Source organism: Alligator mississippiensis, chromosome 2, assembly GCF_030867095.1.
Source record: "Alligator mississippiensis isolate rAllMis1 chromosome 2, rAllMis1, whole genome shotgun sequence".
In the NCBI taxonomy this organism is placed as follows: domain Eukaryota; kingdom Metazoa; phylum Chordata; order Crocodylia; family Alligatoridae; genus Alligator; species Alligator mississippiensis.
The window spans coordinates 253,891,098-253,917,242 of record NC_081825.1 but is presented as its reverse complement, the minus strand read 5'-3'; the positions used below and the strand labels follow the sequence as shown (position 1 = coordinate 253,917,242).

Genomic DNA, 26,145 nt, shown 5'->3' with positions numbered 1-26,145 from the left:
AAAATTTCGTAAGATATACACAAATTAATTAAAATATATTTTATCAGGCCTTTCATTTAATGTTAGGCTTCTCTTTCCCATTAGGATATCCAACTTAACAGCATTCAAGGAAACTGATTATATTTTCCTATATTAACATGATCAGGGAATGTGGTATTCTGCATCAAACAATCTCATCATTACTTTCTCTCAGTAATAACTTCCTAATTTGGTGAGCAATAGCCAAGGAAAACTGCTTCACAATAATAGTTTTATTTTCACAGTAGAAAAATGAAGTCCAAACTGAGTGGCAATTTCTAATACCAAATGTATTTGTAAAGTGTGCATTTATAAAATGTGCAAACAAGCCACATATTCACAGGCTTTCTAAAAGCTTAGATATTAAGGTATTACAAAAGAGATGTCAATAGTGCTGGCATTAACAAATAAAAGTGGGTTTATTAGACTGAGTTTTCAAAGCCTAGATGCTGATGAGGCACATTTTCCCAGCTTTTTAACACTTGTTTCAAAAAGTATCTCTCCAAATAGCCATTGCATCCTATTATCCAGCAACAGGAAGTAGTTAATGTGAACCCAAACTCTGACTGATTCAATCTAAAATGTAATTAATTGGGGGCCTCAAGGTATCAGAGACAAAAAGCCTGTTTATATGGAAATTCTCTCTCGCTCTCTCTAGAAAGAACTATATAGAAAGTCCATGAATCAGCAGACAAAATCACATGTAAACTCATTCTAACCAGCCTCCCCTTCCCCCAGTCAGCTCTCATGCTACAACCAAAAGTCACAACTCCATGGAAGAAAGGAATATTTAGGATCTTTAGCCCTCATTTTAACTTTGTTTTCTTAACAGCATCTAAAAATTACCTGTAACACTGTTAGAAGCATTCCAGAGGTGAAACTACCAACCACAGCACAAGGCTTAGATTGAAATAAAAGTTCTACAACTATTTATTCTTCCCCGGTATATACTGAAACAGGGCTTTAGAATTATGTCATCAAAATTTGTCCAAAATTAATTAAAAAAACAGAACAAAAAACCCCCAAAACCATTTCCCTTCAGTAATGGAAAAGAGCAGATAATATCACTTACATACCAGACAAAATCCTTATGAAATAAAATAACATTATACAGAAAAAGCAATTGAAGCTTTTTCCCCCTTAAAATAAACCCTGTGTAGTCACAGGAAACATTCATGGGGGGTTAGGCTTTATTTTTTTCTTGTAGGAAAAATGAAACAATCTTTGGACCACAGGAAATAACACAAGTTTTAGCAAATCCCAGTGGTATGAGTAAAAACACTTCAAATGGATCTGTGAGACCTCTAAATTATGTTAAAGGACAACAGATGTTCTCCCCACCAGCTTGTTCAAAGACTCATGTACTCTGAAGGAGAAGTCATTTATTTGCATCGATTAAAGTGAACACTTACTTCCAGACTCATGTAAACAGAGAAACCAAGTAATAGGTGCAAAAGAAAAAATAGACTCTGGCTGCCCTCTCCTTGCTGAAAACAAAGCAGAAACCTCTTATTGTGTATGTAAAGATAATGGAACAATATGGATCTTTGGATACTTCCCCTCCTCCACTTTAACATGTTAGATATAAAAGAAAACCAAGAAATTAAACAGAGGCTTATACATAGTAGGCTCATTTTGACTGTTTCTTTATGTTCACATATGCTTAGAATGGTAGTGCCCTAGCTTATAGGTATGACCAAAATTAAAGAAAAAAAAGCCTATAGATAACAATAATAAAACTACTTAATTATAATTAGTTTTGACAAAGTCAGAAATCCCAAATTCTACCTTAATGCCTCGTGGCACTTAGGAGGAATCTTTCTGTCTGAGAGACACTGGATGCATCTACAGGTGTGCATTTACTGCACAGTAACTGAAATTACTGTGCAGCACGGGCATGCATCTACACGTGCGTGCTTATACTGCACAGTAAATATGGCAACCTATGCCAACTTGAGCATAAATTTGATACCTGCATGATGCAGGTATCAATTTTATGCCCGATTAATTACTGTGCAGTAATGCACATGTAGATGTTTTACTGTGCACTAACCCAGGGGGCCTCCCTGCTGTCTGCCCAGCCACTGGGGGGCCAGCCTGGGCCCAGACCCAGGTGGCTAGCCACCTCTCCTGGCTTCAACTTGGGACTAAAGTTAGTCCCAAGTTCAGGCAGCTGGCTCTGGCTTCAATTTGGGACTAAAGTTAGTCTCAAGTGCTGGCAGCCATGTAGCCAGAGGCTGGAGCTCCCCCATGGCCACTGAGGCACATGGCAGGCTGCTCTGACCTGGGACTAAATGGAGTCCCAGGTCGTCTGCATGTGTAGGCACCGATCTATTCCTGCTTACTGTACAGTAACTTACTGTGCAGTAAATTTAAGCTGGCATAAATGCACATGTAGACATGCCTGCTGGGTGCATCTACACATTCATTAATGGCATTCTGTAGTTATGGCACATTAAGTTTAGTACCTGTAATAACAGGTACTAACTTATTGTGCTGGAATTGGTGTTACTGCGCATTAACGCAGATGAAGGTTTTTTCTGTGATGCTTAATGCCCATTGGACTAATTTACTTCACGTTAGCATGCTTTTCTGTTGCCCTGTGGGATCAGGCCAACTCTCAGGATCGCAATATTGCACTGTTAGACAGGAGGGTGTGACACAATTGCATATATACAAACACACAAATCAATTAGGTGCATGCACACACACACACACACACACACACACTCTCTCTCTCTCTCTCTCACACTCTACCAACTCAGGCACATACACATCCAAACCAGTCTAGGCACATGCATACCTATCACCAATTCAAGCACATACACTTTACATCCCAAAAGTTAGACAAAAATCAATTGTACATACCCGCACACTCAGCACATACAGATCACTAATTCGTATATCATGCACACAATGACATACACACACACACACACACACACACACACTCACCAGTTCACACACATACAACCCACCTACACATACACACAGGTAAGTTCCTAACTTGGATGGTACGGTATGTATGTGTGTGCTTGGGGTACCTGGGATACTTGGGGGAAGGTTAAGGTGAGAGAAAGAGAGAGACTTAAAGTGTAGGGAGTGAAAGTTGCCAGAACCAGGATTAGAACCAGTGGACAAGAGAGAAGCTGGCTGAGGAACTGAGGCTTGGGGTTACTTAAGGTCAAGTGGCCCCAGGGTTATTCGAGGTCACTGGCACAAGGGGAAAGGAGGAGACAGCCAGGAAAGAGAGAGAGGCAGACAGCTGAGAGATTGGGGCTGGAAACTGAGGCAGAAAGCTGAGAGATTGGGGAGCAGACAAGTGGCGGCAAGGAGGAAACATTCAGGAAACAGACAAAAACCCAACTCGGGGTTTCAAAATAACAGGTTTATTAAACAGACAACACACTACACAGCCCCATGAAGTTATTGGTTCACACACACACACCCACACACACACAAAAACACTCACAATGGCAGCAGGAGAAAGAGACTCAGTGGAAGGGTTGGAGTCCAGGTAGGGAAGAGAAGCAGAGTCCAAGTCCTTGGTTGAAGAGAGGGTGGGGGCGATAGCTACCTATCCAGGCTGGAAAGGGGTCCTTGTCGAGCAGGTGTTGTCCAGAGGGATGTCACCAGCAGGGCCTCTGGGTGGTGTGGCATGGTGCTGGTCGATGGAGAGGGTGTCCCAAGGAGTCAGTCTTCACTACCCCTTTTTATGGGGCAAACTACCTCTGATCTCCTATGGGGAAGTCCTGTCCAGGCAATGTCAGTTCTGTTCCAGAGGGTTCCAGGTGTTCTTACTGAGCATGTGCAGCCTTGGCACAATGGTGAGTTGTCTCATCTTTGGTTTCTTGAATGCTGAGGGCAGTTCCAATGACTGGGTCATTGGTCCAGGTATTGGTTTTGATGGTTCGGTCATTCAGAAGGAGCTATTTTTAGTCCTACTGCCATTGTCTCTCAAGCACCCTCATTCATCCCCATTCATTCAGGAACCAAGGAGGGGTAGATGTGAGTCATAGGTTACACAACAGGGCATGGGGAACAAGATGGAAACTTGACAAACAAAATGAAAACTTGACATGACTTATGCTAACTTACATATGTAGGCCTAAATCATATAGTATCAGTAAAACAGTAATATAGAACAGTAAAAATCAATATAAACATAATAATTACACAATATAAAGAAGGAGAAAAAACAAAACAAATACAACTTGCTACCAAAATAAAATGCTGAAGCATATCCTATGTCTTAGCTTACTTATAGTTATCTATAGGGAATAGAGAGGGAGAGACAAAGTCAGAAATGGTTGGGGAAGGGGAAGGAATGCATTTTAAAATACGCCACCCCCCGAAAAACTGGGGATTTTGCTACATTTCGAGTGATGCATTAATGTGCAGTAGAAATAGTCCAGTGGGCATTAAGCATCCCATAGGTAGGAGCCAGCACCACTTCCCTTGGAAGTTGGTTCCAGATCCTAGCCGCCCTAACTGTGAAGTAGTTCTTACGGATGTCTAATCTAAACCTACTCTCCAACAACTTGTGGCCGTTATTCCTTGCTATCCAGGGGGGCGCTAGGGGAAACAAGGTCTCCCCCAAACCCTTCTGGTCCCCCCTAGTGAGTTTATAGATGGTCACAAGGTCCCCCTCAGCCTTCTCTTGTGAAGGTTGAACAGGTTCCGGTCCCATAGCCTCTCATTGTAGGGTCTGCCCTGCTGTCCCGGATCATGCGGGTGGCCCTCCTCTGGACCCTCTCAATGTTGTCCACATTCCTCTTGAAGTGGGGTACCCAGAACTGGACACAGTACTCCAGCTGTGGCCTGACCAGTGTCGTGTAGAGGGGGAGGATCACCTCCTTGGCCCTACTTGAGATGCACCTGTGGATGCACGATAGGGTCCAGTTAGCCCTGCTGACAGTGACCTCGCATTGTCGGCCCATGTTCATCTTGGAGTCAATGTTGACTCCAAGATCCCTTTCTGCCTCCGTGCTCTCAAGAAGGGAGTTTCCCATCTTATAAGTGTGCTGCTGGTTACTACTGCCCAAGTGCAGCACCCTGCACTTGTCCGTATTGAAACGCATCCTGTTTTTGTTAGTCCACCCCTGCAACCTATCCAGGTCTTTCTGCACTCTTTCCCTCCCTACTAGCGTGCTAACCTCACCCCAAATTTTGGTATCATCAGCAAATTTGAACAGGTTGCTTTTCACCCCATCGTCCAAATCACTGATAAAGAAATTGAACAGGACCGAGCCCTGAGGGACTCTGCTGCCCACTTCCCCCCAGGTCGAATATGACCTGTCCACCACCACCCTCTGAGTACGACCCTTCAGCCAATTAGCAATCCATCTGACTGTGTAGGCATCGATGCCACAGTCGCCTAGTTTTTTAATGAAGATGGGGTGGGAGACAGTGTCAAAGGCCTTGCTGAAGTCCAGAAAGACTACATCCACGGCGACACCTGCATCCAATGCTTTTGTGACCTGATCGTAAAAGGCAATCAGGTTGGTTTGACATGACCTGCCCCTAATGAAACCGTGCTGGTTGCCCTTGAGCATCATCCCCGATGCCAGCCCATCACAGATGTGCTTCTTGATGATCTTCTCAAAGAGTTTCCCCAGGATTGAGGTAATACTGATGGGCCTATAGTTGCCCGGGTCCTCCCTCCTCCCTTTCTTAAAGATGGGGACCACATTGGCTATCTTCCAATCATCTGGCACCTGGCCCAAGCACCACGAGCTCTAGTAAGCTATGCCAAGGGCCCAGCAATAACCCCTGCTAGCTCCCTCAACACCCTTGGGTGGAGAGCATCTGGACCTGCTGACTTGAACACGTCCAGCCCAAGATGCCAAACTCCTTTCACGAATTTCACAAGGACCTGATTTTTCTAGAGGAACAAGGCACCAAAAAGTTAGGTATTGTGACAGTCACCTTCCCTTCTTGGAGCTAGACATGGTGTTTGATCTGACCCCACTGAAGTCAATGGGGGTTTTGACATGAACTTGAATAAGTGTAGTATCAAGCCCTAACAAGGCATAGTACAGGAGAGGGACCATGTAAAGGAGAGAATACTGAAGGTTCTGGAAATGACCAGGAAATATTGAAGGGGCTGTAGATTCTCTCACATGAAAACATGGGAGAAAAAATAATTGAAAAATGTCAATCAACTGCTGCTGAATAAACGCTTTGAAGATTTAAGTGCTGCAAATCTGTTTTGCAAATGTTTTTCCTTGTAATTTCAAATAACAATTTAAGTAACTTTGTTAGCATGGACAGAATTTGATTATCATATTTACTTGAATTTAAGACAAAGTTTTTTCCCCAGTCATCATGGTGAGGCTGGGGTGGGGGGAGCCTCCTCTTAGACTTGAGTACTGGCCTAGGGCAGGCAGTAAGTCAGTTTTGGCTTTGGCCCTAGGCTCAGTGCTGAAACTGGAGCAGAGCTATCACTTTTCTCAGGATGAGATGACTTATTTAGTTGAGGAAAGGACTTGCAGGTAGAGAAGCATGGGGGAGACCACGTGGAATTGTAGGGAATGGGGGAGACCTGTACGTGCGCTTTAGGGAATGTGGGGGAGACTGCACAACATGCCTGCACCCCAGCATTCTCTTACCCTTAACTTCTGCTCCTGTTCTGGCTCCAGGTCTGGCCCCTCCAGACCCTGACCTAGATCACCCAGAAAATGCTGCCACTTCTCCCTGGGTGGGCTGGGGCTTGGCCCAGGCCACCACTGCTGCTGCCTACCCCAGAAGACCCTCCCCTAATTAGAGTGTATACATGGAAAATTATAACACGTTTATAATTGTCCATGTATAGAATTTAATTACAGGGGGTTATCTTAAATTTGAAGTCATCTTGGATTTGGGGAAATACAGTAAGTTTTCATGGCCTCCACAAACAGTAGTTTTAGTTGCTAAAGGAAATAATATGGACCAAAAATATACGGGCACAGTAGTAGAAATTCAATGAGCAAAAAACAAAACCATTAATAACAAGTTCAAGTATCCTGTAACCTTCCAGAGCAACAAGTCTGAAAACCAGGAATTAAAGAGTTAAGGTACATGCCTATGTAATGTTAATTCTGTCCCCTGAAGCTGGCAATAGCCAATTGGAATGAATTACCTGGCAGTATTCTGGCTGCATTTACTGTGCCATGTGTAACTACAATGAATAGTAGAGAGATTTAGCTGGAGCAGGTGGGCAGATCTCTAATTGTGATATGGTGTAATCTGGGCTCACTCTAAAAAGTGCACACTCTAGATTTGCAAGGCCCTCCCAAACCCTGGCTCCCACATTGGAGAATGTGTAGAGAGGATTATATCCCCCAGACAGGGCCCCCTATATTCCAATTCATGTGGGAAGCAGTTAGAAGGTCCTGAAGCCCCTGGAAATGGTAAGACTTCCATTAGGATGTGTAAGTAAAAGGGCTCTGACATCCCCAAAGAGATAGGATTGCACAGATCTCAGCTCACAAAAGGGGAAGAAAAAAACCTGAGATACACACAGAGAAGCACAGATCTCTCCGATTTCATCCCTCTGTCCACTAGGGGCTGCAAGAAGCAGCTGCAATGGGAGTTGGGCTCCACTGGAGACAAGTGGCAGTGGCAGGCTCCCCCTCCCTGAGCTTGCTGGTGAAATACCTGGGGAAATACCTAGCGGGGACCAGGGAGGAAGGGGACCTCTTCCCCTGCTGCCCCCAGCTTCCCCCAGTTCCTTGCACAGTAGGGCAGGAGCAGCTCTGGAGCTCCCCCATCCCCAGATCAGCTGAGGGCAGTGGCAGTGGTGGATGGGGGTGGGGGGCAGGAAAGAGAGGGAAGGTGCCACTCAGTATAGAAGTGAAGGAAGTAGGTGTTGGAGGAAGGAGTTTAACTCTTTTAGGGACTTAGAAACACCCCCAGCTGCTGCTCCTGTAATATGGTCCAAAAGGCAATTGTGACCATGTCACTACACCCCCTCTAGATCCACTCCTGGTATTGTCCTTATATTTATAGCCAAAAACTGTTCTTTCATCTTTCATTAGTACTCACAAGATAATAACTGACCTCAGTCATCTACACAATGATTATTTATCAATATGCCTTGGATCATGAAAGAAATATGTGCAAATATTTGTATAATATATAAACAACAGGTGCAGTGTACCACACACTTGAGGTATTCAATACAAACTTGTTTTTATTATAGTTTTGTTTTGGACATTTTTGTCCTTATATGCAAGAAGCATGGTCCTTTCAATTGCATATTCCCCAGACTCTTTATGCATGTATGTCTTTTTAAAATGCCACTCTTTATAAAAAGAAATCTCAATTTCCCCACCACAGTGACATGAAAACAACATTTATAAATGTGCATACTGCAATCCTTTGATGATGATATTTAATTTAAAAAGGAGAGCTTTTTGTATTGTTTTAGAAATGTATTATCAGTTTTACCCATGTGTTTGATAGAAAGGCATTCAAAACATTTTAATAAAAACAAGACCAGAAATAGTAAAATCTATTGGTTAAAATAAAGTGAGCAAGAGAGAAAGAACATTGTGAAAGCTAACTTGACCCCTCACATCACCTCAGGATGTGGCAAGACAGAAAATAAAACAAAACAGCCCTGCAACTGAATTCTGATTGTCCATCCAGTACAAATCCTGAAATGGAAGAGTCAGCTACCATACACAAACTAGCCATCATAAAGAACAAATGTGATGAATACCATGTTCAGCAAGTCTGAGATAAGTTTTTTTTTAAAGTAAAGCTTTAAAAATTTGAGCTTCTCACTGAAACTTAATGTGTTTTCCTTTGGTTATGCCAGCCAAACAAATACATGTATATACACACATATGCATATATTTATTCCACAGACACACACGCGCACATACACACACATCTATCTGACTTGGTCCTGGGTATGACTGTAAACTGCATCCAACTGGAGGGCCTGGTGGCAGTGTGATGAGGTGGCTGTAGTGGAACCTGGGCTGAAGGGCCACACCAGGGTGGGACCCAGCTGCCACACTCTTAATGGGTGTTTTGCCCTCTTATCTCTATAGGCTGCCTGCCACAACTTGATGTTAATGAAAAGGATATCAGGAGATGGTACCTGACATATTGGGGTACGTTGAGATGGGTACAGGTCTCAGCATCCAGATATCTTCTATGGGACTCCACCTCCCCTACACCCAACCCCTTTCCACTTCCTGTGTTCCTGTGTGATGGTATTGGGGAGGACACCAAAGGAAAGGTCCAATTCGGAAATAAAAACAGAACAATCTGGAACCAACACGGGCTGGCCGAGTCATTACTCTGACAAGGGTCTACCACCAGCAACATCCGTATCACATCAGAATTAATAAAGTAATACAAGATAAATAAGCATGCCCATGCTCATATGCCTAGTTTTAGCCTTACAGTATATATTCACTTTGCCTTCAGGCAGCTAAGGCTTTTTGGGGTTCACACCCCAGTCATGAGCCTGGTTCACAGGATGGGCCTGCATCTGGCCAATCTCTGTGGGTAATTTGCGGCCATGGGCACTATGAACCCCTGTGAGGCCCTTTCAGGTACTTGGCATCTGTCCACAAGGTGGTCAGGTTCCTGCTGTTGTTATAAGTGGATTCCTGGCCTGGACACCCTCACAGGCATGTGCACTTTGACTAGAGGTGTGAAGGTTACAAAACAGCTGAATTTTCCACCTTAATGATGTCAGTGACCCAATTACGCCTATGGGACATGCACAGTGTTATCATATGGACAAGTTGAGTAACATGTGCACCAAGACAGGTGTTGAGTGCAGAGACAGTGAAGATATGTGCACTGCATTATGATTGGTAAAGCATTGCGATTGACAGGTGGGGTGATTGGAGTGGTATAAAAAGGAAATTCTGTAAGGAGAACTGCGTGTGAATAATGTACAGTCTAAGGTGAATGGTGCGAGGGCTGGTGTGTGCGAGGGTATAGAGAGAAAAGAACATATGAGCGTATGGTGAAAGCATATGGAATAACTGTGAGAGGCCTTATAGTATTGGTGTGTGTGATAGCAATCTATGGGGAAAGGAGAGTGATTTGAAGACAATCTTGGATGTAAGGATACTTACCTGGATACTTTCCTGGAGATGGTGTTTTCGAATCTCAGTACTCATTTGGTAATGTATCACCCTCTTCGCTATAGTTTCAGATCCGAATACCCTTAAGGGGGAAGGATCTGAGAGCTGTCAAGGGTTACAGTCACCTCAGTGTCAGTGAGCCACAGGGTAGGCCCTGATGCTGCACCATAACGACATCTAGCAGGTTCCATAAGAGTGTTATGTTTTCTTGTTATAGTTTAGCTTCAGTGTTTGTATATACAGTTGATCAGAGTTCTGCTGTTGTGATATCTTTGTTGTTATGGTTTCCAATACATATTTCTGTTGAACTTGATTAGTCTCCACTTGGTTTATAAAGGTTGAATGGGGACGGGCTGTAGGTCAAAGTTCAACCTGTAACCCTAAAAAGCCACCAACTACAGATACATTCATGAAAGGCCCCAGATTCTGTGGGAGAAGCAATGACCCTCTGGCCTTTTGCTGTTGTCATATAGAGCTCTGGTGTCATGGGTGCTCGGCCCACCTTTTACTGTGAGAGCCTTGGTCAGGCTGGTGTCTGATGAGATATCCTGGGCTCTGGTGGAGGGAAGCAGCATGGCCCAGCACCTACGCCACCACCTCCCTTGCTCCTGGGCCTGCCCTATAAGGGAAGTTCCAGGGTGACCTGAGCCAACCTGGACCCCTGCATGCCCATATGTGCCTTGTGGCCACCGCCAGCTGCTGAGAGCCCCTGCAGAGCTCATCACTGGCTACAGGTGCAGCCTCCCAGCTCTAGGCAGCACCAGGCATGCCAGCTGCTTGCTCTTGGCCTCATCTGGGCTCCAGGTCCAGGTGGAACCTAGCTTCTTGCTTCCATCCCTGCCTGGGAATTGGGCACATGGTGAGGGGTGCATCTCCCACCACTTGCCTGCCCTATCTGGGGGTGAGTATGCAGGAAGGTGTGATGCCTGCCTGTGGGCTCATCACCCACCACTGGGACAGCCTGGGATCCCATGGACCATGAAGTACCCTGGCGATTGTTGCCCTGGTGAGTGCAAGACTGGGCTGGGTGCCTGCTGCAGTCTCTCCTATGAAATACCAAAATGTTGCAACCTCCAGAGTAAGGTGAGCATAGGGCACCTCAACACCCTAGACCCACTGCCTTATGGGCACTCCTTGGTTGGAGAAACTCTAAGGGACATCATCCTGACAGACCTGCACCCTTGCTGAGGCATTATACAGTCAGCAGCAGTTCCTACCTGTTGCTCTCTGGCAGAAGCTACAACCATTGAGGCACTGCGCACCTGGACTCAGACTGCCCTTTGGATTCTGTCTCTATGGTCTAAAGTGGGGGATGGTAGATCTTGGGTAGCCTCCGCTCCTTCATACTCTTGCCTATGCATATTCATTTAAGGTCTTGTAATGTAATGGTTGCAGGACTCCATACAAGTGGACTCATCAGGAACTGACTAGACCTCTTATACATACACCATGATCCAGAGGATCAGTGGCTACCTACAATACACACACACAAACATGCCAATTTAATAATGGGGTACATGCAACAGATATGCATGTAAGTGAGAAAACTCACCAAACCAGTGAGGCAAGATGTTATCAATAAAGGCAACACATTATCACACATATATTTTTTGTAAAATGTATCAAGGCCAATTGTAAATGATTTGTTTGAAGAAGTGTTCAATCCAAAAGGCTGGAAATCACATGCTACAGAAACAACTAAAGTGAAATTTTATTTCTCTGCAGTTTTCTTCAAGTAAACAGATAAAGGTAGAGTAACAAAATTCTCTTAGATTACACTGTTAACACATTTGCAAAACAACTGAAGTCTGAGATTTGATAATTTGTGCCTAAATTTTAGATATTCTGTTAGGTGCGTATGTTTCAAATGATCCAAGTGAGAAAGCATGCCACATTCTCTTCCATATCATAACATTTCAAGATGGGAAAGATAACATGAAAATAGTATAAATTAAGGGTGAAATCCTGAGCCTGTTAAAGTCAATGGCAGAAGCCCCCCAAGATTTCAATAGGCCTAAAGATACATATGTTTAAATGGTACAAAACAGTGAAAATAAATTCAAACTTCTAATTGGAAATGGACACCCATGTTATGGAACTATGTTCTTGTACATCCACAGGCATCACCTGTATCAATACAAAAATAAGGATCGAAGCTAACAAGGCAGTAAAAAAATGAAAGTACTAGACCTTGCAGTCAGAAAATGAAATATTTGTTTTCTTCTAGTTACATCTTTAGTTTATACATTTATATTCTGAATTGTTACTTTGTAACAGGAATATGTTCATGTATGAAGTCATCAAAATAATATATATTGATCATTTATTTCCTTTGGTAAATCAAGCTCAGATACAACATCTGAGTTTCAGTGAAGACCTGGCTGTTATCTACTTTTCTATCTGGATTTAATATAACACAAAACAGTCAAGAAATATGTCACAGTGTCATGTAGTTCATTATCCTGTAAATCAGGAATTATGTCATGATCCAACATTATCCAGTAAGGAAGGAATTAGCCCATGATCCACTATGAAAAATCATTACAATAAAGGATATCCTTCAGATGCTGAAGTGTACATGTACACAATCATATTGCAGTTATATAGTTTTAGAACTGCTCATTCATTTTTGATGGTTTAGAAACATCCAAATTTACACAATGTAAGGCCATGTTAGTAATTAAATGAAGGGAGGCTGAACAAAAATATAAATAAACTAAGGCAAATTGATTATGAAAGATATACAGATGAGACTATGAACTTCAACATGTCATTCCCACAGTTACAGGTTTCTGTGCTTGGATAAAGAGGTGTTGTGTTCCGGGAATGGAGTTTCCACAGGCTAGTGTTCCATATTAAAATGGAGGACATCCAAAGGAGGGATTTTGTCAATCCAAGGGAAACAGAATTGTATTTTTACACATGCAACATAATATGTATAATTACATATTTCTGCCACTTGTTCTACCACTGCTTACACTGAAAGATCACTTTATTAAAAGGTTTAATCATATATCCCTGAGATGAACAGTTCATCCTGGAGGTGTTGGTAATCTTCTTATTATTTCCATAGCTATCTGCAGATAGGCTTTGGCCTGTAGAAAAAATAAAACAAAAAAGTGATACTTATTACTTTTTGCTTCTACGTGAAATATAAAAATGTATTTATATTCTGATATATATAGTTTATATTGTAAAAAGAATTTCTGTCCATTGCATGTTCTTTAATACACATTAAGAAAAGAAGGTGTTGAAAAAAGTAATAGTCATGTGTTATTAAGATACCAAAGAAAAAACTTTAATCTTTATAACTAAATACAACTAAACTGGAATTGGTCAGATTTTTTTTAAATTCTAATCTCAAATTCAGCTGAGTAATGTGCCTTCTCAAGCAGAACGCACCACTGTTCTTTCAAGAAAGATCCAATTGACAAGACCCCTTTATAAGAATGGTTCCATGAACAAAGTTCCTTTGCCCTCCCCCAGGTGCTGCACACAAAATTAAAAACATAAGACACTGCCCCCCCCCCCCCCAATATTTCTTTTAAAAAACAGCTACTGACTTCATTATGTATTGGGGTTCACCTAAGAACCTAGAGAGTCAAAGCAGATTAAAAATCAAAATACTTCATGAATAACAATTTTTTTAGAAACTAAGGTGGATTCTGCTTTAATGGGACCACCACAGCAAAAGCTCCATCACACTGTAAAGCCTACGACATGATGTGGAGTGCTTGAAAGATGGATGCTGTTAGAACATTGATACCATCAAAATAACCCTTAAAAGGATGGTTTTATTATACTAAGGACATTTTCCATTAACAACTTAAAAACAAACAAACCAGAAACAGATTTGTGATCAATCTGACATTAAGTTTAACAAAGCTTCATAGATTTTAGATCACAAAGGATCTTTGTGATGACATAAGAAATGCTAGAATGGTTCTGACCACAGGTCTATTTAGCCGGTATCCTGACTCTCTCAGTGCCAGACAATGGATGCTAAGGGCAGAATATATATTGTGTGGTTGCTAAGGGACACAGTCCAACCTCCAGCACAGCATAAGCCAGTAAGCTCAATAATTCAAAACTCACGGTTGAACTAGAACTCACCTATTAAAAAGACATTCAATCTTGATATACAGATTTCAAGTAATGGAGAATCTACCATATCTCCTGGTAAATTGTTTTAGTGATTAATTACCTTCGCTGTCAAATTTGCACCTTATTTCAAACTTCAGTTTCTAGCCACCAGATCCTCTAATGCCTTTGTTTATTACAGTAAAATGTCTGCTATCCATCTACCTAACTCCTCCTTAAAACACATCTTAAAGGCCTTACACTAATCCTTCATTTCAGGGGCACTATACACTCACATTGTAATGGGAATATGACAAATGCCTTCTTTATTTTGTCAAAAAAATAAAGTATCACAATTAGTCACCAATATGTGTATAAACACCACCCTCCTCACATTGTGAGGTTACTGTTAAACCTTTGCCATCCTTTCTGCCACTCCCAGACCTAGTGCTTTATTATGGGAATGCACTTGAGAGTGAGTTTTATAGATATGTGAATACTGAGGTCACGAGTTCTGGGTACATAAAGGATACAGGATCCAGCTTTTTATAAATAGCGCACAGGGCAAGTGAGTTATGACCACAGCTGACCAAATGAAGGTCTAATTTCTACAAAGACCTAAGTACATGAGTTTAAGCACTTTATTCATGAAAGTAGCCTCGTTAAAGTCAATAGGACTACTCATGTGAGTAAAGTTACTCTCATGAATAAGTCTGCATGACTGGCAACAAGTGATGTAGCTATACGCTGACAATGCTGACTTGTTTAAAATAAGAACCACAAGACATTTTAGTGTATAACAGCTGAACAACACTATTTCCTATTCTGCAGTTCAGCTTGCGGGAAGTTTTTTTCCTTTTGAAAAGAATTTAGAGCATGAATATGGTCTACTAGAGAAGTCCAAAAATGCAGTTCTAATAATATGATAATTATAGCTAAAATTTCTTCAGAAGACTACCACCATTGATGTCTCTCTCATCCTTCCTCCATATGCCCATTTTATAATGAAACTTTATCCAGTATTAACAAAAACTGAAGGACAGCAGCAGACGTCTCTAAAACCATTAACTTTCTCTACCAATTTGTGCACTTATAAAGCAGCGCTAAATCAAGGCATGAAATAGCTAACTGAAGACTCTCTACAAGGGATTTTGAAGAAATATGATCTGCTGAATGATTCAGACAAAGAAAGAAATTACACTTGTGCAAGGAATTGTTTCCCCATTCTTCAACACTCATTTGATGAGTTAATTTCTACAGTACTAAGAGAACTTGTCTTATTTGTACAATTATTCCATTTTTTAAAAAGGGAGGACACATTTTAAAGAAAACAATCTCAACATGTTAGATATATTTTTCTTCTTGTTTACTATTTCAAACTAGATACAAGTGAACTGTCACAATCGCTACAGGAGAAGAAAAGGGGAGTCAGCCTCAAGAAAGGTGTAGTGTCACTTTCTGAAGAAGAGCCTGATGAGACTGGCAAATAATCCCAGAAGGCTTGGACAGAGCTAGGAGGCGGCAGAGCATCATAATACAAAACATAAAGGGACTGAACCAGGACAGTTTTGATGGGCAAGAACTTGGACTCTGGGTTCCCGAATGGAAAAAAAAATTGCATCTGAGAAATATGGAACGTAAGGAATTTACTGAATGCAGGAATAAAATAAGCTATTGGGTATAATGCCATGGTAAAATAAATACCAATGCATTCTTTAAAGTTTTACTACAATCCCTGGTTTCTACACGTCCCTTTGTTTCTGTGGTGAGCATATCATCCAGGCTCACCAAGGCAACAACATCACCATATTAACGTGACTATATGAAATGTCAAGTCCTTTAATGGGAAATTAATTGAGAGTGATTTAATAATAGCAATTATCACTACAATTCACTTTTCCTATCCCTAAAATAGAGAAAGAGATAGGTTATGAAAAATTATGTTGCATTTTATTCTGATGTAACCCTATAAACCAATATTCTAAGAAATCCATTTTCCTTATAGTTACTTCCCATAGGCAGAACTTTAAAGTAACTCTTTACCATTCTTCTTTTTTTATTAAGATACCAATCAATTCTGAAGCATCCAGGAGAGGGTGGCTTCTAGACTACATTTTTCTCCTTCTCATGGAGGATGTGGTTCATAGTGGCTGCTAGCTTTGATTTGATTAAGCACAATTTTCTGAGAAAGCCATGCGGGATAAAGGCTTAATTTACTACAGGGGTGGGCAAAATGCGGCCTGCGAGGCCATTCTATCTGGCCCACGGGGTCCCTAAAAAATGTAGAAAATTAATATTTCTCTGCCCTTGGTTCCTGTCAAAAATGACAGGGCAGTAGGACCCAGGGGAAGCCCAGCAGGATCTAACAACAGTGGGGCCCGCCCGGCCCTGCCCTCCAGCCGGAAGCCCCTGCTGGGGCTTCTGGCCTGGGAGCACGTGGCTGCCCCGTGCTGGAACCACAGGTAAGTGGGGAGGAGAGAAGGGCGGAGGGGACCCTGGGTAGAGAAGGAGTGCAGTGGGGGGAAGTGGCCCTTCCCTGCCCAGTGGCTGGTGCCCTGTGCTGCAGCTGCTCGCAGCCCGTGTGGGGCTGTCTGTGCCTGCTCTGGACATCCCTGCGGGCTGCAAGCAGTTGCAGAAGGGAGCGCTGGCTATGGGGTGGGGGAGGGGCCGCTTTTCCCGTGCTCATCTTTTCCCTGGGCTCCTTCTCTGCACGGAGAAAAGCAGCCCCTAGCCCACCCCATGGCTGGTGCTCCCTGCTGTAGGTGCTTGCAGCCCACACGGGGCTGTCCGGAGCAGGCGCAGGCAGCCCCAGGCTGGCTGCAAGCGGTTGCAGCATGGGGCACCGGGCATGGGGCAGGTGAGGGGATGCTTCCCCCCACCCCTGTGCTCAGCACCACCTTGTAGCCTGGTCCTACTGCCAGGCTGGCTGTGGGGGTGGGTTACAAGCTGGTGCTGAGCGCAGGCAAGAGCGGCCCCTCACTCGCCGTGTGGCCAGTGCCTTGTGCTGCAGCCGCTTGCAGCCCGCGTGGGGCTGCCTGTGCCTGCTCTGGACAGCCCCACGTGAGCTACGAGCAGCTGCAGCAGGGAGTGCCAGCCATAGGGTGGGCGAGGGGCTGCTTTTCTCCACACTCAGCACCAGCTTCTTTCCAGCTGGCAAGCAGGGGGTTGGGGCTGTGTGCTGCCCCCCACCTGTACTGTGGGGCTGGGGGGGCACTGGGTGTGAGTGGGCAGGGAGGCAGTGGGAGCATGGGGCCCGCACCAGTGGGGCTCAGAGCAGGGCAGAAGCGGTTTAGGGTCCCAGCTGGCAGGGGCTCTATAGAGCTGGGCCAGCTCCCCCCTCTCCCTGCTGGTGCAGCCCAGCCCAGTTCCGCAGACCCCTGCCAGTCTGTGCTCCGCTCTGGGCCCCACTGGTGCTGGCCCTGGGACACTGGTCCCAAGACATTGGGACATTGGTCCCAAGATGGTGGCCAGAGGGCGGGGCACCTGTCAAGTGATGGGGCACCTGTCAAGGGGTGGGGCTACCCATGCAGCCCTCCACAGCCTGCCAAAACTGGGTAAGCAGCCCTCCGCCCGAAATAATTGCCCACCCCTGATTTACTATATCTAGCCCTACCATATTTGCAAATGGTGACTTCAGCTGTGATGTACAACAATGGGCTAGGTAAATGAAGTTATAGATAGTTGTTTATACAGCAATAGTAGGATGTTGGGTTACAAGCAAGGGGAACTGGAAACGGTCATTCAGAAGAAATTTAATGTAAATAGACTTTACTGAAACCTGGCAAGATGATTCATATGACTGGAATGTTGAAATAATTGGGTGTGTGTAGACAAAACAGGGGCCCTAAATTGAAGAAGTCAGTTTTAAAAAACACCGGTTCAATTTAGGGCTGATTAAACTCCCGTGTTGTGCGCACACTCTGATGACTGCTCTCTGGCAGTGGGGAGGGGAGGGTGATCTGCCAGCAGGTGGAGCAGCCCCTGGGCTGGTGGGGGAAAGGGAGACTGATGCTTTCCTCCATGGCAGCAGCAGCCCCCCTCCTCCCCCCCCCCAGGCGGCACCTGCCCACAGGCACCTAACTCAGGTGGTCCTGGGGGACACTGCAGCTGCAGAGGGAAGCACTCGGCCCCCTTGTAGCTCAAGCAGGCAGGCAGGCAGGCTCTGGGGTGAGGAGGAGATCAGGTTTGCTGCTTTTCTTGGGTGGAGCCTGCTTTCAGGGTGGAGCTGTTGCCAGGCTGCCTTTAGGGCTTACTGCAGAGCCGTGGAGCTGTACAGAGCCTGGTGCTTTGCTCCTCAGCTCTAGAGGCGGCAAACTGAAACTCCTCAAAGCAGTTTTAGTTTGCTGTGCCCTAAGTCATTTAAGGCGCATTATGCAACCAAATTTCCTACAGTGGCTGGAATTAAGGTGCAATATGCCGCTGATGTGTGCAAACACTGACACCATTAAAGTGGTACAAAAGCATTTAGCTTACTTTAAAGTGTTGTGCACACACGCCTCTCGTTTTGTCTACACACGGCCATTGGTTATAACCTGTTCAAGACAGACAGCTGGTAAAAGACATGAGTGGGTAATATTCTATATTAAAAATACCATTACTTATTTTACAGTGACTGAAAACTCAGAAGTGCAGATCTGGAATGCCTGTGGAGATGGACTAAATACTATATTCTGATTATAAAAGTACATCTTTCTTCCCTCCAAAAGAATTGCTACCTCACATTATGCATAGGGTTGACCTATTATAGGGCACCTATAGTCCTGACTTTTGTGCTTGCACTACATCTGTGCATGCAGTAAAATACCGAATCAAATATTTTCTAGTGCAATTTTTATTTTGGTATTTTAATACTGTGCCAAGGCACTGTTGGTGCCTGCCACCTTAAGGCTGAGAGCAGACAGCCAGCAGGTGCGGGCCAGCCCAGATGAGGCCTCCATTTTAGATCCAGGCCCTCATGGGCTGAGGCAGCAGTCTGCTGCTGGCAGCCAAAAGAGCAACACCCAGCTGAGTTGCTGCTTGGTGCATCCTTGGAGGTGAGGGCAGGAGCTATGCAGATGGCAGGAGGCTCCTGGTCCTGGGTATGACTGAAAACTGCACCCTGCTAGGGAAGGATGGCCTGATGGGACTACCTGTGGTGGGGGAGCTCCCCAAAAATGCCAAGCCAGTTGCCTCCCCAGTGAAAGGCAGGGAGGGGTGCCTTAAAACCCAAACATCCTGGTGGGTTACCCAGACTTCAGGACAGGCACAGGGGCCAGGCATATCTTCAGACACCTGAGCCCCACAGAGTTGTAAGGCCCTGGAGGCCCCAGTGAGGGGGCAATAACATGACCCAGAGAGAGAGGGCAGGAGAGTGGCCCCAGAGGGGGGCAGTAGTGTATGTTGGGCCCACACAGAGTAGGGGGTGCCATTGCAATCTGAAGGACTGTGTAAGTAAGGTGTAGAATAGGGTTGCAGGGGTGGTCTGAATGGCTGCAACAGGAAGTGTGCTGAGTAGGGCTGTAGGGGAAGCCTGAAAGGCAGCACACGGGTCCAACCCCCATGAGTATGCGAATGTGGAAAGCTGCCCGGTGATGGGTTAGGGGCAAGTTAGCCCAGTGTAAGGCACAAAGCCAATGCTATGTAGAGTAGGGGAGCACAAGTGATCCAAAGGGCTGCATGTGCAATGCCAGAATGAGAGTAGTCAAGCCAAGTCAAGATGGCCCAAGGGGGTTGCTCAAGGGAGCAAGGCAGGCTGAAAGTGGCCGAGTGAGGGGCAGTGTGCAAGAGGCCCAATGAGAGTGGGCAGAGTGTAAGAGGCCCTGTGGGAGAGGGTGGTGTGAAAGAGGCCCAGACAGGGCGGAATGTGTGTGTTAGTATGTTAGAGGCCCTACAAAGGGTGAGTTTGGCCCAGCCATGGGCCGGAGCTATCATCAACTTACGATGCCATCTGCAAGGCATGAGACACTGTGTAGAGGTGGTACGGAGCCAGTGGCAACATGTAGGGGGTGCACCCCCTGAAAGCGCCGGTGCACTCCCTGATTGGCTGCACTCACCGCTTAGGCAATGGGCGGGGGGGCTGCGGGAGTGCCGGTGCCCCTTCTGCAAGCACTGACTCATTGCTGCAGCTGCTCCCAGAAGCGGCTGCAGCCACTCCCAGAAGTGGCTGCAGTGATTGGCTGTTGGGGAACTCCCTCCAGGCAGCAAAATCTGCTGCAGGGGAACACTCTCCGGGCAGCAAGAGCTACCATGGAGGGACCCCTCCCGGGCACTGTGATCTGCCATGGGGGAGACCCCCCCCACACCCTCGGCAGTGAGACTGGTCACAGAGAGACTGGTGTCCCCCTGACTAAGGCGGCACCAGTCGCTTATATAAGGAGCCATGTACAATGCCCCCTAGCATCAGGGCAGTAAAATGGGCAGCCTTCCACATTGTACATCAGTTTATGGAAGAGCAAGTTGTGGCAGGTGAGACTGGGAGGACTTCCCTACTTAGATAGGTGGGTGGACCGATGCTGAGACTTGGCCCCAAGATGGCCCCGTCACAAATACCCTCAACCCCTGGGTTCTTTCTTTTATTATTTGGTTCTCCTGTGGGACTCAGTAAGCATAACAGTAGGTGAAGGTCTTTATCTGTAGCTATTAACTTGTATTCTGGAAAAAGGCTGTTTTTCCTAAACTGAAAAAGTGTAGGATTGATTTATAGCCAGAACAGCATGGTAATAAAGCCCAGTAGGGGGTCCTGTTGTGGGGTTTATTTCAGACCACCAAACCAAACCAAGAGAACAGGATGAGTTAATACCAAAACAGAATAGATAGAAAAAAAATAGATAGAAAATTATTTTTTTTCCAGATACAAAAAAAAAAAATTGAGGTGTTATGGAGAAGGACTTAGGCAGCAGGTACTAAAACATCATTAAAGTTTCTAAAATTAATGCTGATTTTCTAATCCAACATGAGATGACTTTATTTTGGATTTCATTATGATGGATAAAATGAATGAATGAATGAATGAATGAATGAACTTAAAGTTGGTAGCTATGTGGAGATCACTGGCTGTAACCTGATTACACTAAATGTGGGGAAACAGAGGATAGTCCCAATTAGTACACACACACACACACACACACACACACACGGTTGAGTTTACTGCAAAACAGTTAATTTTCCAAAGCTAAGGACATTTACAAAGAAAACTATTTGGAAGGAAAAATTCAAGCAAAAAATGAAAATAAAAACTGCAAGTTCTTTAAAGAGTTCTTTAGTTAGCCAAAAGCCACAATTCCACAATCAAGAGAGAGATCAGTGGCAAAGTCAGAGAAAGATTAGGGAAAAAAAACATATATATACATATGGAAATAGACATCAAAGAAAGATCCATAGATGGCTAGGTTAAGGGCAATTAAAAGCTGTTCTCTAAAAATATTAGAAGGAAGAGAAATTACTACATGAAGACAGTATTATTTTTTTCTGAGAATGACAGGGTTCATTACTAACTTAGATGGGTGTTAGATAACACTAGTAAGGATAAACATTTCTAAATCTGGAGAACCAGGTAAATTGCTGAAAGTTGGCTGAAAATACTCCCAACCCACCAATGTCCATTTTTACTAAAGCTTGGAAAGTTAAGGATATTCCAGAAGAGGAGAAAAGTTTGAATGTTATGCCAGGGTTCCAAAGGAACAAGCAAGATCACCTTTGTAACTGCTAGGGTAACTGAAGTAAGCTTGACTTCAATATCAGGCAAATGATGGAAAGCTGATATATGATTCAAATGATACAAAATTACAATAAAGAAATACAGTTAATAATGTTATGGAATACAGGTCTTGCAAAACAAAGTAACTGAATTAATCTGATTACAAGGTTGGTTGGTAAAGGAAAATGTATCAGTGGAACAGATAGTTGTAAAATGTTTGACTTAAGCCACTTACAGACATTCAGTTTCTCTTGAGAGAGCTACTGCTTTCTCAAGAAAAGCTACAAGTGTCCAGTTAGTCAGGATTTTTCTCCCAGAGCAAAAATGGCCAATCCAGGAGAAAAGTAACCTAAGAACAACCAGGGTTACATCACTTCCAGGAGAGTTTCTCTTGGGAGAGAGAATGTACACATTCTCTTCTGAAAGAAGCCACAGCATAGTTCTCCAGCATTCCAGGGATCTTTGCTCTCCCCTTTCCTCCCTCTACCCCGCTTCCTACTCCCACCCCTGCTAGAAATACTATGTCGCTCACTGGACTCTGCTGCTCCAGCTGAGCAGGAAGCAGAAATACACCCCCTTCACAATCCCACACTGTGCTGAAGGGAGACAAACTGATTCTGAGCAGTCTTGGTCAGGCAATCAGGGCTGTCCTGTGCACTGCTGCTCTCTCTCTCCAGGCAGACTGAAGGAGCCTGAAGAGCACACTGAGATGTGTGTACAGGGGCCCTTGGCTGCACAGCATCAGCACTGCAAATTCTCCACTCATCAAGGGCTCAGCATTCAAATATTTGTTCAGATATCCCTGGGTAAGTTTTTCTAGCAGAAAAATAAACCTGGGAGAATTCCCTAAGATCATTTGAATGTGTACATTAACTTAGTATTGCACAATATTCTCATTTTAAAAATGAAGAGTATATAATATTAGTAAAAGACAGATTAAGAATTAGCTCAGTGGCATACTTAAAATAAGTTGTAAATGGGGAATCATAGTCAAATAAGAATATTTTTAGTGAGGTACACCCTGTTTGATATGAGACTTGACACCATCCTCTGTTTTCATTGAGTATCTGGAAATAAGTTTAAAATCACTATTGCTAGTGTTTGCAGAAGATACAAAGACTGCTAAAGTGTTAAAATGGTAAGAACAGGATAGTCATATAAAGTAAATTGGATGTGATAGTAATCTGGGCCCTTCTGAGCAAAATACATTTTAATACAGCCAAGTGTAAAAGTATACACCTTGAAACAGGGAATGTAGGGAAAATGTACAAAAAAATATTCTTGGAAAGCAACAGTTCTGAAAATAATCTAGGAAAAGGGAAAAGCAACTCAACATGAACTCCCAATGCGATGCTGTGGTAAAAAAAAGGGTTAATAAAAGCTTTGGATGTATGCACAAGGTAATGATAAGTAGGAGCAGGGAAGTTACTTTACCTCTGTACAGTGTTAATGAGACTGACCCTGGAATATTGTGTACATTTCTGGTGTCAATAATCTAAAAAGAATTTTGTAAAATTGTACAGAATGCATACAACAGACACAAAATCTAGAGAATTTGCCTGACAATAATAGACTTAAGGAATTCAATCTGTTCAGCTTCTCAAAAAGCAGATTAAGAGGTGACATGATCATAGTGTATTAGTATCTTTACAGGGAGAAAATACTGCTTACTAATGGGTTAATATAGCAGAGAAAAAAATAAAAATAACCTGTAGCTGGAAGCTGAAGTCAGACACGTTTAAATGAGAAATAAAGCACATTTTTAAGCACAAAAGTGATCAATCACTCAAACTATAGATGGAATTGGGGAGCTTTCCTTCTTTAGTTGCCTTCAAATAACTACTGGCTGCCTTTTTGTTTTAGCCAAACACAAATTATGATTTAGTCAAACAAGTTATATGGGTAAATAGGTAATATGTAAAGGCCTACGATACTGTGCATAGGAGTTAAGACTAGAAGATCTAACAGTTCCCTCTGGCCTTAAGTACTGTGAACCAATCTATGATAAAAAAGAATGCAGGTATATCCCAGAACACTAGGTTCCAAGGTAAATGTCTATTTCCTAGAGTACCTTATGCCCTTTAAATATGAAAGCCATACATGCAGAACAGAAAAAAAGGAACAAGGGACCTGCAAGAATTCAGATGTAACACTCCCTGTCTCAGTCAGGGACAGTAGATGGTACAGATTCAAAGTCAAGACAGTCTTATTGTTTCACTGTAGCCAGGGAAGGGCTATCAGATATTTAAGTAGAAAATCATAAAAACAAATACATACAGTTTGTGTGGGGACCTCAGGATGTCATCCAGTCCAACCCCATACTCAAGGCAGGATCACCACTCTCAAACATCCCCAAAAATGTTTGTCTAACCCACATTTAAAAAATCCCAGTGATGGAGTTTCCACAATCTTCCTAAGTAACCTGTTCTTTCTAAATGTAGGGCTTTGCAGCTGATCCTTATTGTGTTTCACCCAATTTATTTCATAAAACTTTTCCAATTTATCAAGGTTTCTGGAGATTCTTTAAAGTGTTTCTACCCAACCTCCTTTGGTGTCATTTGCAAGCTGACTAAATGTACACTCAATTTAATCTTCCATGTCATCACTGATTAACAGTAATAGACCCAGTATTGATACCATCTCTCGGTACTCATTGATGACTACTCTTTTAGCTGAGTTTTCCAAGCAGGTATGGAACCACTCTACAGTAGTTTCATCTAGACTCTCCTTACCTTCTTAGGAGAATGCCATGGGGATAGCATTTAATGTCCTAGCAAAATACAGTTATGCTATATGCTCTTCCCCCTCCCCCTCTGTCACAGAAGGATGTGCTTTCCTCCTTCCCAAACGTCTCTTCTAAACAGTGTTTTTTATTATTTTGTGTCTTTTTTTAATCAACCCTGAGGAAAGTTATGCTATACTCAAGCAGTTTGCTTTCATGTAGACTGAAACAGATAATGATATCAGCCCACTGATTTACCTGGTGGCCAGATAAGTTTGTGTAGAACATAGATACATCACTCATAACCCTGTCTGGGGACAATGAGGGAACAGTCTGGCCATGTGGTGTCCGCACCTTATTTTATAACCCCTAACCAGATAGATCCTATGGATTAAAGCAGAATTTTGCCACTAAGCATCAATATACCAATAGCCATGTTAAGAAGTATAGTTCACTTTTTAAAGCATTTAGCAATTTGATAACAGATCCTAAAAACACAGCATTAATTTTTTGGGAATGAAGAAAAAATTAGTTACATAATTTGCCAGAGGCTTGATTCATCTAACTTGATTAAAAAGTGAAATCTTTATTTCAGTGAGAAATTAGATCTTTTATACAAAGCTAATAAAATGATAGTAGCAAAACATATGTGAAAGGTCTAAACTGGATCTCAGAAACTATCAATACTCCATTCAGCATGTAGCTCTATGTATACTGAACTTTTCTCCTACTCATGATCTTTTTTAATGTGCCATCTGTAGACTCAGAATACAGCTGAGTTCAGCTGTTTATTCTTTCATTCCTAAGCAACAGAAGATGGATTGCAACTAAAAAAAGGAAGGCTTTTTTTTTTGGGGGGGGGTAAGAAGGGAAGCAGGGAGAAGGAGAGGATTTTGAGTTCTTATTCATCACTCATAATCACCTTCATATCCATACAATATGATTGAGATTTAGAGATTACAATTTCTCCCTTTGCGATTTGGTGGCTCTAAAAGGAGTAGTTTACAGACTGTCTTTCTCACAGCAAGAACAGCATTTGTATAAGTTAAAAAGGATATAGTTTGGTATTTATCAATTATTTACCAAACAGTTACTTAAAAACTAAACACTGTTTCTTCCTTTTGGGGCTGATAGGGAGCAGAAGAGCACAAACAAGGGAAAGAAAAGTTCTGAAAATAGATGGGGTGCACGTGAGTGGATCTTAAGGTTCAAGGTCTTATTTGTTACTAGCACAGGTTTTCTGTGGAGTTTAAAGTAAGTGAAGATTGAAAGTGGTGTCGATCAAGAGGGAAAACCTAGACATGGTTACTCTATGGAGCGTGCTTCCCTCAAAATTGCCACAAAACACTGTCGGAAAAAATATGGCATGTCAAAGCTGCATTTCTAGCATATTTTGTAACTACTCCTCCCCTTGGGATAACAGGGACAGGGCTGATAAGGAAGCCAGTAGCAGTGCAGCTCCAGAGTCAGCAGATGCATAGCACAAAGATTCCCTGCAAAATCTCCTTCAGGGAAAAGTGAAATTCCACATCTACGCTTGAATTTTTCAGAACAGA

At 43.3% G+C, this 26,145-nt stretch overlaps 1 protein-coding gene across 4 annotated transcripts in view; it reads right to left on the bottom strand.

Moving 5' to 3' along the window:
* Positions 1-11,799: 11,799 nt before the first annotated feature.
* Positions 11,800-26,145, bottom strand: part of NUBPL (NUBP iron-sulfur cluster assembly factor, mitochondrial) — a 220,878-nt gene continuing 206,532 nt past the window's right edge. For all 4 annotated transcript variants that reach the window (XM_019488770.2, XM_006263019.4, XM_059723030.1 and 1 more), the window contains one exon: positions 11,800-13,207. In XM_019488770.2, the coding sequence (XP_019344315.1) occupies positions 13,145-13,207 (63 nt within the window). In that variant the 3' untranslated portion in view covers positions 11,800-13,144. The remainder of the gene's footprint in view (positions 13,208-26,145) is intronic.